Here is an 18902-nt window from a genome sequence, read left to right as displayed (position 1 = left end):
TTTACCGATTGCCAATTTTCGACTACATATGCCTTTGCCAATTAATTTGCTTATTTCTCATAAAGTAATAAAGATAATGAGATAATTAGAAATTAATAATGTTTGTATTGTAATTACCTATGCACTTATACAAGGTGGAAGACTCTTATTTGGTTATAATACATCGTGCTATCAATAACTTAAGAAACGCCTACGTAAGAATTCGTGACATTTCATTACCGTAACTGAGATTGGGCATTGATTAACTTCCTTACCAACATTGGGATTCTTATGAAACATTAGTCACTTGTTTTCCAACTTATTGGCAACATTCAGACTAATTCTGGAGGCTATTGATGAAATGCAAAGAAGTTAGAGCTGTGCGAGTGAACAGTATTGATCCAGCAGTACGCTCACTTTTTCACGGTGTGACAGGCTATTGCATGTCCACCTGCATTTTTCCGACCTTTCAATATGTCTATTTTCATAATGCAAAGAGAAATTTATGGTACTCTTTTGCACACAAACACCTCATCAGCTGCAGGACTATTACTGTTTGAGGGAATATAAGCTCCGTGTTAACTGTCTGTAGATAAATGATTTTATTACAATAAATTCTACAGGCAAATTGCAACCACACTTCATATATAAGTTTTTTATTCACAGTTGATGAACCCTAAAGATTTTGTTTCGATCGGAAGTATCAGTGATGCCACTGACGGTTCAAGTCTAATAAGTGCCTCTCGCTGTACTTACTTGGAGTATTTGTCAGGGAAAAGCGGCAAGTGGGTATTGAGGGTGAGACCTCGCTGGGGCGTCCAGAAGGCAAGACGCATCGCTCGGTCCTCTGGAGAACTGTATGGTAAGTGTATGTACACATTGCACCTGTGAATAATACAGTTACTATAATAACTGTAATAGTAATGCTTTGGTATAATGCAGCACAACATGCTTCTACTTCGGTGTAAAAATATGTAACTGATTAGATTTCCTAATTCAACCCCATCATTTTTTAATGCAAAATTTTGCAACTAGTTTTCCTGAGCATCAAAATTCCTTCCGCGTGACCATATTTCTCAATGTGGCATTAACCTCATTAGGTTAATCGAAAAGAAAGGGGAATTTGAAATACAATGCACTATATACTTCAATGTCTCAGGTGCGCCTTTCACAATGACGACCATAGCGTTCATCCTGGAAAAGGTCCTGTGGATGTAGCGTAGGTCAGGGAGAGGCAGGTGAGTTACGGCGAGGAGTCTCGTCGACCACACCAGGAGGTGGCCCTTGAGGGACCACTCGGCGAAGGTGGCGAGGAAGGCTGGGTCGTCGCTCACCACCACCACCGTCACGCACCATGACACCTGCCGCAGCTGTTGACGTCAACATGATAAAAGTTATATGACTGATCTACCTGCCTATGTAGTAGTGATGCCACTGCTTGAGAAAATATCAAGATCTTGAAAAATGGACCCCAATCTTGAAAGCTTCAAAGAAAATTTTAAATCTATAATATTCTTGAAAAATATTTTTTTTTCACATTTTCTCATTAATTTACAGTTTTGATATTTTACGAACAGGCTTTGGTAGTGACAGCTGTTCATTGTCGTATGCAGTGCAGTGCCTTCACTGTTCCTGTTTCCGTGACCGAATATTGGATGTCTTGGGTTAAATATCCTATTGTATATGTTGGGCAGTTGTAGTTCAATTGTTTTATCAAGTCTGGGGCCGGTAGGTAGTTCCTTCTTGGCGGTAAATATGCTGTGGCTATTGCTATTTCTCCAAGTGTGGTAGTTATTTTTATTCCCACGACTTTGAATTGACTTAAATGCTAGTGACAGGGGGGAAGGAGGTTCAGAGGAAGGATAAACATACATAAGAACATAAGAAAATATGGAGTCTGACGAAAATTCAAGCTAGTGGAAGGTTGTAAGGAGAGAGATGGCCAAACTGGTGATGAAGAAACACACCAAGGATACGTCAACAATGACATCAGCAGTTAAGTGTACCAACTCGTTCAGTCCCTTGATAGACGAATTGGACGTTAGTACAGTCAGGGACAGGGCTGACAAGGAAGGTATAAAAACTTTAATTGTTGGTGGCTCATAGGTAAGGTACTTGGACAGGGCTTTTTGTGGTAAAAACATAAATAGGATGAGGGTGTGTTTGCCAGGAGCTGGGGTGGGGGATATAATTGACAAGCTGGACAATATCTTGTCTGGTAATGGGAACAAACTCATTGTCTGCCTCAGTGCAGGAGGCAATGATATTGGCCGGTGTAGGAGCTAGGAGCTTCTTGATAAGTTCAAGGCAGCTATAGATCGTATTAGGACTAAGGGAGGGATCCCTATCATATGCTGTGTCTTGCCTAGAAGGAGAGTTGGCAGTGAATGGTTGTCAAGGGCAGTTGGTGTCAACGACCGTCTTGACAGATATTGCAAGTCAATATCAGTCCCATTCATTGACAACTGGGACAACTTTTACGGCAGAAGGGACCTTTATGCTAGTGATGGGGTGCATCTGTCTAGGGATGGAGTAGCAACCCTGGCTGGAGCTCTAGAGGGGGCAGTTCAAAAGATATTGAAGTCTTTAAACTGCTAGGAGAACATATGAACACGGGGGTGGAGGAGACTGCAGTGGTAGCGGGTAAACAAAGTGAAAGATTACAGGGAAATAGTGTTAGGAATGATGACAAAACTAAATTAGACAGGGAGTTTAAAACTAAACTCGGTAAGGGGAGGATTCAGAACACGACTAACTTAAATGTATACTACGCGAACAGTAGAAACAAAATGGATGATATTAGGGCCTTGGTATGTACCGAAAAAATCGATATAATAGCATTCACTGAAACATGGATCAACCTAGACTCACGTGAGTTACCGGTCGAATACCAAATTGCGGGTTACAAACTGTTCCATACCGATACGGAGAGCAGGAAAGGAGGCGGAGCAGCAATCTATGTTAGGGATAATCTGAAGTGTGAAATAAATAAGGAAATAAAAACCGAGCGGAATACAGAAACAATTTGGATAGAATTAATCGACAGTAGGGAAAAATTAATCACAGGAGTAATATATAGACCTCCCAATCTTGATAGAGTCAATGAGAGACTTATCTGGGATGAAATGCGCAGGGCTTCCATACACAACAAAGTCTGTATAGTAGGCGACTTTAACCTTGGCCAAAAAGATTGGACTGACCTTACAGGTAACTCAGAATCAGAGGATTTTCTCGAGACGATCTAGGACTGTTTTCTAAGTCAACATATAACCGAACCCACCAGGGGTAATAATAACCTCGATTTAGTTCTGTCAAACAGAGAAAACCTCATTAGCAATGTCGAGGTAGGGAACGAACTTGCAAACAGCGATCACAAAGAAATTAGATTCCAGTTAGATTTTCAGGGCAGACGTAAGGAAAATTCCACTGAAGTACCAGATTTCAGAAGGGCAAACTTTGACAGTTTAAAGAGGCAGCTGAGAGAGGGGGTGTCGCGCTTGGCCGTGAACCTGACAGATGACACCGACCTGGTAACGAGATCTGAGATTGCCGAGTTCCACGACTATTTGAATAATGAGTTACTTAATGCACAGAGGCAGAACATACCTTACAAAAAACTCAGATCAGACAATAATGACACTAAATGGATAGATAATTATTTAAAGAACATCATTGGCCAAAGGAAGGCTATAGGTAGAAGGATAAATCGTGGCGAAATTTACCTCAGGGATTATTATAGGGTATTGGCGAGTAGGGTTAAAACCGAGATAAGGAAAGCCAAGAGGAATAATGAGGTAAGGATAGCAAGGGACGGGAAGACAAACCCCAAAGGATTCTACCAAATGTATCAAACTAAAACAAGAGAAAAGATTGGACCAATACGGTCAGATACCGGCGAACTCACTGATAACGACAGAGAAATGAGCAATAATTTGAATAAATATTTTTCAACAGTTTTCACCACCGAAAATTTAAACATGATACCCGGGGCACCGACTCTATTCAGAGATAGTGAAGAAAACAAATTAAGCGAGATAGTAGTGACTAGTAACGATGGTAGTAAGCAAATAGACAAACTAAAGCCTAATAAGTCACCTGGTCCCGATGAGATATTTGTCAGAGTATTAAAGGAATGTAAGGAAGAGTTTAGTATGGCCTTAGCAAAATTGTTTAACATGTCCTTAAAAACAGGTGCAGTACCAGAATCCTGGAGGATAGCGAATGTAATACCGATTTTCAAGAAGGGGAATAGATTACTATCCTCTAACTACCGCCCAATCAGTCTAACATCAATAGTAGGCAAATTACTGGAAGCAATCATTTCAAACTCTATTCGAAATCACCTGGAGAAGCATCAATTGATCAATGATTCCCAGCATGGCTTCATAAGCAGATGTTCATATCTAACTAATCTATTAACATTCTTTTCATCAGTTTTCGAATCGGTGGACGAGGGGCACAATTATGATGTGGTATATCTCGACTTTAGCAAAGCCTTCGACAGAGTCCCCTATGAAAGACTAATTAGAATGGTAGAAGCACATGGCATCAAAGATAATATCCTTAAATGGATTAGGGCGTGGTTGCAGGACAGGAAACAGCGAGTGAGCATTAACGGCACTAAGTCCCATTGGAGCAACGTCACAAGAGGAGTTCCCCAAGGCTCAGTACTTGGACCATTATTATTTATTATATACATAAACGACATAGATATCTGCATAGACAGCAACATAAGCAAATTTGCTGATGACACTAAAATAGGACGTGTTATCAAATCTGACGAGGACTCTGCAAAACTACAGGAATATCTAAAAAAAAAATTTTAATGGTCTGAAAAATGGCATATGAAATTCAACGTGGACAAATGTAAAGTACTCAGTATAGGAGATGTAAACAGGGAAACCAGATACCAGATGAACAACGATGCCATAGAGAAATCCGACTGCGAGAGGGATTTAGGAGTAATGATAAGTAGGAACCTTAAGCCAAGTAAACAATGTGTTTTTGCTCGTAACAAGGCTAATAAAGTACTTGGGTTCATACAAAGGAGTGTTAGTTACAAGACTAGCGAGGTCAACCTAAAACTGTATCTTGCTCTTGTGAGACCACACCTGGATTACGCAGTTCAGTTCTGGTCACCGTATTACAGAATGGATATAGAATCCTTGGAAAGAATTCAGAGGAGAATGACAAGACTAATCCCGGGCAATAGGAACCTTGAGTATAAAGACAGGTTAAAGCATCTTAATTTGCACTCCCTCGAGAGACATAGAGCGAGGGACGACCTGATAGAGGTGTATAAGTGGAAGGCAGGGCTACACAAAGGGGACATTATAAAGGTACTCAAACTATCCAACCAGGAGCGAACTCGTAACAATGGTCTTAAATTAGACAAATTTAGATTTAGGCGTGAAATAGGTAAACACTGGTTTGGAAACAGAGTAGTGGATGAATGGAACAAGTTACCAAATATCATCATTAACTCGAATAGGCTGAATAGTTTCAAACATAGGTTGGATGCTTATATGAGCAATAGGGGTTGGGTGCAAACAGGACTGCCCAGTATGGGCCAATAGGCCCGCTGCAGTTTCCTCCGTTCTTATGTTCTTATTGGCCGGTTGGCCTGTGCATGGCAGCTCCTGTCGAGAGTTATTACATGACATAGGAATAAAGAAAGGAATAAATTAGAAATTAAAGGATGGGGAGGAGCAGCTCAGAAACAGGTATAATGAACTATCTAGGAATGTTAAGAAAAATGTAAGGAAAGCAAAGAGAGACTATGAAATCAAAATAGCAAGAGAATCCAAGGCGAATCCCAAGGGATTTTTCCAGGTATATAGGACAAAGGTCAAGGACAAAGTTGGGCCTTTAAAGTCAGGGAGGGGAGAATTGATAAATGGCAGTGAAGACATGAGCAAAGCATTGAACAGCTACTTCTTATCAGTTTTCACAGAAGAAATTTGCCATGAAATTCCGGAGGTGGAACTGATATTTAAGGGAAAGGAAGAAGAAAAATTAAAGAATATCACCATCAGAAAAGAGGATGTTCTTAAGAAGATAAATAAACTAAAGAACACAAAATCCCCCGGGCCGGATGAAATTTTTCCTCGAGTCTTAAAAGAGTGTAGGGAACAGATTAGCGGACCCCTCGTAAATTTATTTACAAAATCATTAGGCACTGGAGTTGTGCCAGAGTTGTGGAAACAGGCGAATGTAGTACCCATATTTAAAAAGGGAGACAGAGCATCAGCGTCAAATTACCGGCCGATCAGTTTGACGTCAGTAGTGGGGAAATTTCTTGAATCAATTATAGCAGATAGCATCCGATCGCATCTAGAGAAAAGCAAATTAATCTACGACTCTCAACATGGGTTTACAAAGGGAAAATCTTGTCTAACAAATCTGCTAACGTTTTTTAGGAAAGTCTTCGAGGTAGTAGATAATGACGAAAATTACGATGTTATTTACTTAGACTTTAGCAAAGCATTTGACAGAGTACCGCATCAGAGGCTTCTGAGAAAAATTAAGGCTCATGGTATCGAGGGGAAAGTTTTAAATTGGATAAAATCATGGCTCACCGATAGAACGCAGAGGGTCAGCGTAGATGGTGTTAAATCTGAGTGGGGCCGTGTAACCAGTGGGGTTCCCCAGGGGTCAGTACTAGGCCCACTCTTGTTCATAATCTACATAAACGATTTAGATACTGGGATCAGCAGTGACATAAGCAAGTTTGCGGATGACACCAAAATAGGGCGGCAAATTAATTCAGGGCAGGATGCAAATGCATTACAGGAGGATCTAAATAAACTGCAGGGGTGGTCTGAAAAATGGCAAATGAAATTCAACACCAGCAAGTGCAGCGTACTTAATATTGGAAGAACAAATACTTATAATGTATACAGCCTGAACAACATCAACCTAGAGAAGTCGACTTGTGAAAGAGACCTAGGGGTACTTGTAAGCCCGGACCTACGGCCTAGAAAACAGTGCGTTAATGTTCGAAATAAGGCAAACAGAGTATTGGGTTTTATATCTAGAAGTGTAAGTAACAAGAGTGCAGAGGTCTTATTGCAACTATATCTTGCGCTAGTTAGGCCGCACCTCGATTATGCGGTTCAGTTCTGGTGCCCCTATTATAGAATGGATATAAATTCACTAGAGTCGGTGCAGCGAAGAATGACAAAAATGATTCAGGGACTTAGAAACCTTCCATATCAGGATAGGTTAAAGAAACTTAACTTGCATTCCCTAGAAAGACGAAGAGTGCGGGGAGATATGATAGAAGTATTTAAGTGGGTGAAAGGAATCAATAAAGGGGATATAGATAAAGTTCTTATAATATCCGAGCAGGATAGGACTCGGAGCAACGGATTCAAGTTGGATAAGTTTAGGTTTAGGAGGGAGATAGGAAGAAACTGGTTCACAAATAGGGTGGTGGACGAGTGGAACAAGCTTAGCAACTTTGTAGTAAGTGCAGGAACTCTGGAAAGTTTCAAAAGGAGGCTAGATAGATTCATGGATGATAGAGAGTAGTAGTAACTCTCGACAGGAGCTGCCATGCACAGGCCAACCGGCCTATTGCAGACTCCTTATTTTCTTATGTTCTTATGTTCACTCTCTATTATCCATGAATCTATCTAGCCTCCTTTTGAAACTTTCCAGAATTCCAGCACTTACTACAAAGTTGCTAAGCTTACTACAAAGTTGCTAAGGTAGGCTTGAAGTGAATTTTAGAAGGAGAGAAAGGTGCCATGGCTAAACACCGCTTGCGTTATTTTGGGTTTAAGTTGGAGGCAGTAGCAACTCGCCTGGACGCGGCGAGGAGGTGGCAGGACAGAGTCAGGTGAACGTCAGGTCAAGCGTCAGGTGCGTGTTGGGTTGGGCAATGATTTCTCAGTACTTGGTCTGCTTGATTGGGTGTGGTGTTTTCTTGCTTGGAGGAAATGTCTTGGTCTTCTGTCTTGGTATTCTTGTAAGCTTGACGTTGGTTTTAATCTTACTCTCCTCCTCCTCTTGCTCTCTTGAAGTGTCCATTCATTCGTGTTTGGGTCCTGTTCTTCGTCTTCATCGTGTCTTAGGTTTTCGTAGGTGTGGAAGAAGTCGGAGGCGGTGAGCTTGACCACGTGGGCTTCTGCTCCTGGGGCCTCGTGTTGTTCTTGATTCTTTGTGACGTATGTCTTTTCTTGATTTTTCTTTTCTTCTATTTTTTCTTGTCTTAGGCGTGTAGAGCAAGGAGGGCCTCTTTGTAGCTCAGTTTCTTGTCAAGTCGAGCCTTGGCTATCCTGCATTCCTCCTTCCATTTAAGAACATAAGAAAATAAGGAGACTGCAATAGGCCGGTTAGCCTGTTCATGGCAGCTCCTGTCGAGAGTTATTACCACTGTCTATCATCCATGAATCTATCTAGCCTCCTTTTGAAACTTTCCAGAGTTCCCGCACTTACTACAAAGTTGCTAAGCTTGTTCCACTCGTCCACCACCCTATTTGTGATCCAGTTTCTTCCTATCTCCCTCCTAAACCTAAACTTATCCAACTTGAATCCGTTGCTCCGAGTCCTATCCTGCTCGGATATTATAAGAACTTTATCTATATGCCCCTTTTGGGGCACGTCCGATCGGCGGAGGAATGTGGGCCGCCACAGGCAGCGCATTTTTTCACTGTGTTAGGGCAGACGGTGTAGCGGTATCCGAGGCTGCTGCACAGGGAGCAGGTGTCCTCCTGCGCCTCACACTTGTTGACAGTGTGACCGTAGTGCTGGCACTTGTAGCAGCGTTTCGGTCTGCAGTAGGGCTTGACTGGCACAGTTACCCATGCCAGTTGAGCCTCCTTGGGTAGGGTTACATGGTGTCCGACGAGGGCAGTGGTGAGGGCAGTGGTGTCGGACAGCTTCTTGACAACTTGCAGTTGTCCCTTGAGGAGTTCGCTCAGCTCTGCTTGGTCCATGTGGGCAATTTCGGCGTGGGAGATTGCTCCCAGCTTCAGGTTGTCCCATTTGTAGGCAATCATTTTTATTGGGATGCCGTTGATGTCGGGGATCTCCGCGAGTTATAAGGGCATACCCTTCTCAGCGAAGGTGATCTTGATGTCTCCATGGAGCTTCAGTCTTTCCACCTTGGTAACCCCCATGATCCCATTAGTTTCAAAGAACTTCTTGAGAAAAGGAGGTTTAATTTCTTGGGGCAGGTCGGCTTATCCGGACGTATCCGCGCCACCTTGTCAAACTCGTAACCGTTCATGGTAAGAGAGGGTTAGAGAGTGTGCTGCGGCGAGGCTGGGGGTATTTTTACGATTCTGAGGTGAAGGCGGTAACTGGCCAATCACGGCGCAGTCCGAAAGCGAGGCCCGGTCTGAGGAACTCGCCGCTGGTTGGCTGGTAAGCGGACGGCAAGTGACAAATCGGCAGTTGTAGGGGAGAGTATCCACTACAGGGTCTAGGACAACTGGCCGCCGCCATCTGGCCGCAGCCTCACTGGCCGCGGGAAACTCGCCGCTTTTTACTGGCCGCCATATGGAACTTTTTGTTGACAACCTAACCTAACCTAACCTAACCTAACCTAACCAAACCTAACCAAACTGGGCTGCGGCCAGATGGCGGCGGCCAGTTGTCCCATTCCCTCCACTACATGCCTATTCATATCATATATTTGTAAATTTTGTGAAGTAGTACGCATCAGTACTATAGGTATACTTGTATATATAATAGGAATAATTCCTGAAGTGATTTTACTTAAACTTTAGTTTAGTCTTCCTTCCAACCAGTAAATATTTTCTTTTTCTGTTATACTGAGAATATCAAGTGTGCCTATTCATATAATATAATATATTTGCAAATTTTGTGAAATAATATGGATTAAAGTCGATATACTTGTAACTGTTTATTATTTTGTCAGATCTTGAATTTTTTTTATCAATCTTGAAAGACTCAGACACTAATCAGGAAAGATTTTTTTATTATGATTGGCACACTGCACGGTGAGAGTGACCTACCCGCCTCACCAGTAATGTAAGAGTGACCTACCCGCCTCACTATTAATGTAAGAGTGACCTACCCGCCTCAGTAGTAATCTGAGAGTGACCTACCCGCCTCAGTAGTAATGTGACAGTGACCTACCCGTCTCAGTAGTAATGTTAGAGTGACCTACCCGCCTCAGTAGTCATGTGAGAGTAACCTACCCGCCTCAGTAGTAATGTGAGAGTGACCTACCCGACTCAGTAGTAATCATATACTGGCAATAATACCACATCTATTCTGTCAGAGGACACACACAAAGACTAAGCACAAAGAAAATGCGGCAGCAATAAAGAGAAGATTGACACTGTGGCAGAAAGGGACCCTTGATGATCTCCTATGTGAAGCAAGAACATTGCAGGAGAGACTAAAATCTGCAAGAAAGTTTGGAAACAAAATGCGTGTGGGAAAAGTGTCTTTGGAGGTAAGATCTCTTAAAGAGGAATCCACCGGTGGGGTCCTGCCAGTAAACAGAGTGACATTAAAACAACTGAAAGAAAAACATCCCTCTGCAAGTGATGATGAAGGCATCAGGTTTCAGGGTGCCTATATCCCACCAAATGCTATCCTGTTCGAGAAAATAACAGGAGGGATGGTGTGGAAAAAGGCACTGAAGACTCAGGGAGGTGCCGGCCCTTCAGGTCTGGATGCAAACGGATGGAGAGTCATCCTCAGCACCAACAAGTTTGGCCCCGCAGCAAGTGATCTCTGCACGGCCATTGCCGTCCTTGCAAGAAAGCTGGCATCCTCAAGCTGCCATCGCCTTCATGCTCTGACGGCCTGCCGCCTCATTCCCCTGGATAAGAACCCAGGATGTAGGCCAATAGGAGTGGGGGGTGGAAAAATGATGGGGGATGATGTCAGGGGTAGCGGCAACCTGCAAGTTTGTGCGGCTAACAAGCTGAGTGAAGCCGCTATTCACGCCATGAACGATATTTGGAGCAAACGCGATTGTGAGGCTGTTCCCTGGTCGTGACGCTTCAAACGCATTCAATATACTTAACCGCAAGGTCTGTGTATCTGCCCAAACATCAAATATCATGTTTGTTAAATGTCATGAAACTCGTAGAATCCAATTAGACTTTATATAGTAAACAGAATTAAATATAATACATCAAGGCTGAAATAATCGAGTAGAACAAATAATATCGGGGACCCTGTTGCAATGGCAATGTATGCACTGGCCTATCAGTGCTCCAACAAGAAACAACAAAATTTGAAACAACTGGGACAAAAACAAGTGGCGTACAAAGGACGACCCACAGGAGGAGGGAAAAGATGGGCATCAAAAAGTGGTGGGATTGTAAATATACTGAGGTCTGCTAAGAGGTACTAATTAAACGCTAGCAAAGTTCTTCTCTCATCGTAGAAGCCAGAAAATTATGAACGACAAAGGAGGTTTTTTAAGGAAGTGAGATCAAAATAACTAAGGACGAAGCAAAAGACATCTAAGGGCAGGTAATTTGGGTGTATTTTAAATAGAACTTTCAAGATGAAAGGGTTTTAGCGGGAAAGGTGAATGAGTGTTAGGGAAATCCAAGTTTTCTTTCTGAGATTGCTAACAGAGCTGAGGTGGCTTTTGAAGGGGATTCACCGATGGAGTCAAGTGACGTTGGAACTACCTGATGATCCTTGGTTAATGGACTCCCTCTCCACCCTTCTGGAAGAAGTTATCAGTGCCAAGTTCATCTGCAAATTAGTGCGAAACACACTTACTAACCCCAGCAGAAAGAGCACTTCTTGCACTTCCATCAAGACTGGGAGTGATGGGACTAACCAATCCAGAGGAGATTGGCTGCCACCGAACATCAAAATTCACTTGCTCACGGCAGCCCCTCACGACCACATAATAGCCCTGGAACGGAAGATGGGGAGTGTCGCATACCAGAAGTAAAATAAGATTCGTAGGTCCATTCCCGACAGATCGACAGCAATTTAAAATGATGTTGCAGTGTAACCAAGCGCGCAGATTCAGAAAAAATTTGAAAAAAGCAGCTTTAGCGAGGGAGGTGGGCGCGCCCGAACTGGTTAACTACGTTACCGATAAGGGCAAAATTGGTTGTATTTTAATATCACAGGGCCAGATGCCATTGCTCTGGGCGGCAGCTATTGTGCTGGGGTAAAAGTTGGGCTGTTTGCCTCCCAATGCAGGTGGGGGTTTCTCATATGATGGCGATCAATGCCACAGTGCAAGAAAGGAGGTTTATATGCATGAGCATGACGAAGTAAGGACCCAGAAATATGTTCTTGCGGGATGTCATGGTAGAACTGACCCTCCTTCCATTGTGGGTTGATGGTGAGATTCTCCACTAGGATTCTCGAACACATTCATTATTATGTAATTAAATGGGTGGCGAAGGTGTGGCTATTGGGGGAGGTTGGAGGCTACGTGAGAGTGACCTGTACCTGTTCGTAGTGATGGAATTGAATTGAATTTGGAAAGAAGGTTAGATGAAATGACACAGACAGAGTGGAGTGTAATAGTTTAAGATGGGTTGTTTGCTGAGAACCTGAGTTTTTTGAGGCAGCTGATATATAATATACATTTATCTCAAGGAAGTATTATGTAACATTTAATATCATCTGAATAGATAATTGTATGGTAGTATGTTAGTACATTGTATAGTGTTGGTTATCACTCAATATTTATTTATTTTATTATTTATTATTTATTATTTTTATTATTTTATTTTTATTTTTTTTTATTTATACATACATATATACACACATATATATATATATATATATATATATATATATATATATATATATATATATATATATATATATATATATATAAATAAAGATATAGTATAAATTTAGAGTGAATTTGTGTTACAGGGAAGTAGTACAACCTGCTGTACAGTAATTAAGGTTGGTCAAGATGAAAAGAGCTGGTCAGGATTATGTCTAGTTGGCAATTATGTTTGTTGAAATGGTAATTTATTTTTTATTTATTTATATATGATGTTTTTGGGTTTTGATGTACAAAAAGCTGAGTTGCAAATATAGTAGTAAATGTTGAAGTATTAATACTTGAGTGGTTGGTGTTTGGTGGGGTATTTTTTGCTCTGATGTGGTAATGTTGTTCCACACCTGTTTTATGGAGTGTCTGGGAGAGGAGAGCATGAGGGTCTTAGTTGCTCTGGGTGCCTCACATCTCTGATTTTTCTGAACTGGAAGTAACATTGTCAAGATTGATAGATATGTAAACAAAGATGAAGACGTATGTGTTATTATCTCGAATTTTGTGAATTTAATGTAGCTAAACTTGCTCAGGATTGCTTTTTTCTGTTGGTCATTGTCCATAGCTGTAACCCTTTTAGTAATCAGAGATTGTGGTTTTGAATTTCCAGAGGCCCCATAGCGGCAAATTGTATAAGTGTTGTAAACAAGACTGATGGATTTTTTCTGTGGGAGTGAGTGATTGTTTAGTGTGATACATGATATGAAATGTTTATTGATTTATGTGAATGGCTTTGTATGTGGTTTCTCCAGTTAAATTTTAACAACAATCCTGAGGAATTTAGTATTTTGTTCGCGAGGACTATATTAACATATGGTACAGGGGTTGTCTGGAGGTAAGTTTTTCTTCAGAAAGATCGTGTAGTGGGTTTTTTCTTATGTGTGAGTACATGTATACCAGGTCTGACTTTTTAGTTAATTCAGTGTTCATAGTTCTAATGGAGGAATGGAGGTGAGTTGCTGGTTGTAGAGATTATTATTGTTCGGAATAAGTTGTGGTATTTATGAGTGAGCGGTGGACTATGTCGTTTGATAACAAAACAGTATTGACCGAGAATTGAACCTTGGGGGGACTTATACAAGATTGGCGAGGGAGTCAGATTGGTGGTTATTATAACATATATTACTGCATCTTGTTGGACATGTGAGGTAAACCAATTGGGACAGACCCTCTAACGCCGTAATTGTTCAAGCTTAAAGGAGGATATGGATAGTAATGAAGGTTTAGAGAGGTCCAAGAATATATCGACTGTATCTTGGACTGTCATCGTGTGAATTTAAGATGTTTGTAAAGGATAGCAGAGTATCTTAGTTGACCTCTAGCTCTAAATCCAAACTGGGAGTCTGTAAAGATGTTATTGGATTGTAGAAGGAATTTAGTCTATTACATGCTGGGTTTTCTATTATTTGCTGGCTGGGAGGACTGGATATGGGGTGGTAATTTTTAAGAGACCTTATCCCAGATTTATATGCTGGGTGGATTTATATGGTTGTCGCATCAGGACACCATGGAAGGGGGAGTTTCAAATGTAGAGAACAGTAGTAGGGCCATTTTCTTAATATGCCGATTATTGTTCGCCTGCTGCTGGTATCTTGGATATTTTATGATGGCCAGTAATTCATCTGTTGTGATAGGGGTTAAGAACAGTACATTTTTATTGTCTTGTTTTTGGTGGAAGGCGTTTTAAATTTCATGGTGATCAGGATGCTCTTAAAGATTTTTGCCAACATTATAAAATATTCATTAGTGGTTGTAATGAGGAAGGGTTCCGTTATAATCGAATCATTTATCATGTAAAAGCGAGTAATGAAGGCTGAGTGTTTGTCTGAATAGATTTGTGATATTCTGGTTTTTGTTTGCTGATGTCCGGAGAGATTTAGGTAGTTAGTATATCCGCAGGCTTTTATTTTCTGATACTTCGGTAAGCATCACCGAAAGTTATGGGTCTTTTTGCAAATTTCCTTTGGAGTTTGTGTTTTTCCTTTATCATTATCTTAATTTCGCTTGTAATATAGGGTTTGGAAATGGATACAGTTTTCACCGACTTAGTCTTGAGCGGGAAGCATTTATCAAAGCACGCATTGAAAATGCAAGAGAAATTACTGCTTTTCACGTTAGGGTTGTTGGAGGCATAGACAAGATCCCAGTTAGCATTCATTAGGTTGTTTTCAAAAAGGAGCATGTTGTCAGCGCAGTAGTCTCTGTATTGAATTGAGACTCTACTAGACCTTTCAGGTCTTGTGGCTGTTTTATACATGGCAAAAACTGGGAAGTGATCTGAGATATTGTTATAAATAATTCCACTTGCCTGGTTGTTTAGAGTGTTGCTAGCCCACATATGCTCTATCACGGTGGCAGAGGTGGCAGTTACTTTTTTTTTTTACGGGGATTAGCCCACCCGGGCACAGGTCACTGACCCACATCAGGCACTGGGGGGGCGAAAATATTATAATAATAATAATGATAATAATAATAATAATAATAATAATAATAATAATAATAATAATAATAATAATAATAATAATAATAATAATAATTATATATATATATATATATATATATATATATATATATATATATATATATATATATATATATAAAACAAAGAAGTGTGTGTGTCCGCACGAGAATCTCGGAACCTACTTTACCGATCTGTAGTGATGATGGATGGTGTGTTATATGTAGTGATGGTGGGTTTGGTTATAGTGTTGAAGAAGAATTTAGAATGACATGTAGCAAGAAGGTCTAATACTGAGGTGTCGGTTTCTGATTTTAATAGATCAAGGTTGTAATCTCCTGTGATGTAACAGTCTTTCATCTCTGAACTTATGATAGAGATAAGCTCCGAAAATTTAATAAGAAAATTCCTTACATTAGTGTGGGGTCTTCTGTAGATTATCCCTACTAGGAGAATTCGTGTGTCGTTACGTAATTCAATGAAAACACTCTCCATGAACCTACCCGCCTCAGTAGTAATGTGAGAGTGACCTACCCGCCTCAGTAGTAATGTGAGAGTGACCTACCCGCCTCAGTAGTAATGTGAGAGTGACCTACCCGACTCAGTAGTAATGTGAGAGTGACCTACCCACCTCAGTAATGGAGTGACCTACCCAATTCTCAGTAGTAATGTGAGAGTGACCTCATCTAGTAGTAATGGGGAGGAGTGACCAGCCTATTCTCAGTAGCAATGTGGAGAGTGACCTACCTGACTTAGTACTAATGTGAGAGTGACCCACCTGCCTCAGTAGTAAATGTGAGAGCGACCACCCGCCTAGTAGGGATGGGGGAGAAAGGACCACTGGCTCAGTAGTAATGTGAGATTGACCAATTCGCCTCAGTAGTAATGTGAGAGTGACCTACCCACCTCAGTAGTAAAGTGAGAGTGACCTACCCGCCTCAGTAGTAATGTGAGATTGACCAATTCGCCTCAGTAGTAATGTGAGAGTGACCCACCCACCTCAGTAGTAATGTGAGAGTGACCTACCCGCCTCAGTAGTAATGTGAAAGTGACCTACCCACCTCAGTAGTAATGTGAGAGTGACCTACCCGCCGAGCCTCGTCGACCACCCGGGAGAGCTGCGCCTTCGTCACGTTAGCGTCCTGGCCGTCCACTGCCACCTCGAACAGACCCACACCACAAGGGTCCCGGAACTGATCCATGAAGTCCTGCAATAATATCGTATATCTTACGCTGAAATACATTAAATCGTTTAATTTTTAAAAAGTGGAAATAATGATAGCCAAGCTCACTTACCGTAAAGACAGTGATACCGAAGGTCTTGCCATCTGTGAAGAAGAACATTGAACACTGAGGAGTGGACGCTGTCGTTAACAAGGTTGCCAGCCATTTATGGGGTACTACTGCTCTGGTTTCTGATCTGCCTGAGGTGAAAATTATTATTACTACTACTATTATTATTATTATTATTATATATATATATATATATATATATATATATATATATATATATATATATATATATATATATATATATATATATATATATATATATATATATATATATATATATATACATGCAAGTAAATCACTGTAGGTGTGCGTGATCTAGGAATATGCTGATAACCACAAGGAAAGAAGAAAACACGAAGTTCCCTCAGTAGTAATGTTAGAGTGACCAATTCGCCTCAGTGAGAGTGACCTACCCACCTCAGTAGTAATGTGTGAGATAACCTACCCGCCTCATTAGTAATGTGAGTGACCTACCGGACTCAGTAGTAATGTGAGAGTGACCTACCCACCTCAGTAGTAATGTGAGAGTGACCAATTCGCCTCAGTAGTAATGTGAGAGTGACCTACCCGCCTCAGTAGTCATGTGAGAGTAACCTACCCGCCTCAGTAGTAATGTGAGAGTGACCTACCCGACTCAGTAGTAATCATATACTGGCAATAATACCACATCTATTCTGTCAGAGGACACACACAAAGACTAAGAGAGAGAGAGAGAGAGAGAGAGAGAGAGAGAGAGAGAGAGAGAGAGAGCGCATGTGGTAATGATTCGCTCTATTTATGGTAATTATTTTCGTTTTAACGGGTTCTAAAACTAAAGCTTCATTAGGTGTAGGAAGATTTAATCGTTAGTATTCCAGGCTGTATGAATATGATCTACCAGTCTTATCATTTTACACTTTTCTAAAGAAATTCATCGTTTATCAAATACTTACACCAAGATACCTAACGTTATCATTGCTAGTAAAATATTGACATTAATATCGAATGTTTAATACATGATAATTTATCAGGAAGAGTCATTAAATTTGTTACTCAAATGAAAGAAGGAATTCATAAACATCACTTCAACTCTTCCAAGGGGATTCTTGTAATCAGCACCAGACCTTTTCTTAACGTGAACGAACGAGGTAAGAGTTTCTGTGGTAACTATTTTTATAATATTTTTGGCTTGTAACTTACTAACCCAGAACTTAACCACACCCAAGCAAGACATACTTTCTCATAATACATTAACCCAGCTAGTCTCAGATTCCCCAAATTGTGTTGCGTTAGAATAACAAACTTTGTGCTAGAATAGAATACAGTACTCCTTAATAAATCAAAATATGCGTGTGTTATTTCCTTGATGATAAGTATTTGAAGTGACAAAAATCATATATATATATATATATATATATATATATATATATATATATATATATATATATATATATATATATATATATATATATATATATATATATATAAAATGAATGATAGTGACCATAAATGTTGGTTACTCAGCTTAAAATCTGTGAATACCCAAGTGTGGAATGAATTCCTCTTTGGTGAAAACTTTCATCCGGTCCTCCTTATACAGCCTTCCTCCAGTATACCACAGTTTAAAACAAATATTGTGGTTAGTCTTATTATTTACCGCTTTGGGGAGTGGCAGCTGGGCGACCGTAACAGCAGGAGCAGTACCTGCATCTAACAAAGGTGTCGTCATCTCTACCGTCTACTGTAAAACATCAAACAAAAGTAAGATTTTATTAGGATGATGTCATCAATTAATATAAAAGTAATGTTAAGGTAAAAATTCATGGTAATATCTTACAACACCGACTTTGGGTAATTTTTTCTGCAAGAAAAAAATACATCTTGAATAATTAATAAAACGGTGGAGGAATTACAGAAACTTTTGTGAGATTGAGCCTTACACTGTCTTAGAAGAATGTAGTGCACATTACTGGGGTGGAGTAAACCAAACCGTTCACTAAGGGATGTAGAAATAGGTAGGTAAATATTGGGGCAAAGATAATACAAGTATTTCTATCAGGTTCGGTGAAATGGATTCAGGAGTACGAAGCTCAACAAGTAACTCGAAATGAACATGGCAGGACTGTATTCATTAACAGGTTCTTATCTTGGCTGAAGAATTAAACCAATTATTACCATGACGGTATGGTCAATCTGTGGATGACGGAATCTAAGGAATCTTCTTTTACTCATCGGTTTGTCATTTTACATTTAGGATCTGTATGTTTGTTTTTAGACGGTCTCGTGTCCTGTCTGATCAATTGGTTATATGGATTAACTATTAAAATATTCATCTATTTTTATTATATATTTTAATTATGTTTTATTGTGATACCGTTATATTATACCGGTGTGGTATATATTAAATTACTTTTAGGAAAGTAAATGGGAGGTTTGTGA

The 18902-nt window shown here is 40.4% G+C and overlaps 1 protein-coding gene across 1 annotated transcript in view; it reads right to left on the bottom strand.

The window, feature by feature from the left end:
• Positions 1–16609, bottom strand: part of LOC121853954 — a 32282-nt gene extending 15673 nt beyond the window's left edge. The window contains exons 1-4 of the mRNA XM_042348349.1: positions 16488–16609; positions 16280–16399; positions 1126–1349; positions 736–864 (exon numbers count right to left, since the gene is read on the bottom strand). Of these exons, the coding sequence (XP_042204283.1) occupies positions 736–864; positions 1126–1349; positions 16280–16399; positions 16488–16535 (521 nt within the window). The 5' untranslated portion in view covers positions 16536–16609. The remainder of the gene's footprint in view (positions 1–735; positions 865–1125; positions 1350–16279; positions 16400–16487) is intronic.
• Positions 16610–18902: the final 2293 nt, after the last annotated feature.

This window comes from Homarus americanus, unplaced genomic scaffold (genome assembly GCF_018991925.1).
Source record: "Homarus americanus isolate GMGI-L3 unplaced genomic scaffold, GMGI_Hamer_2.0 scaffold15591, whole genome shotgun sequence".
Lineage (NCBI taxonomy): Eukaryota > Metazoa > Arthropoda > Malacostraca > Decapoda > Nephropidae > Homarus > Homarus americanus.
This window is presented reverse-complemented; position numbering and strand designations above follow the sequence as displayed.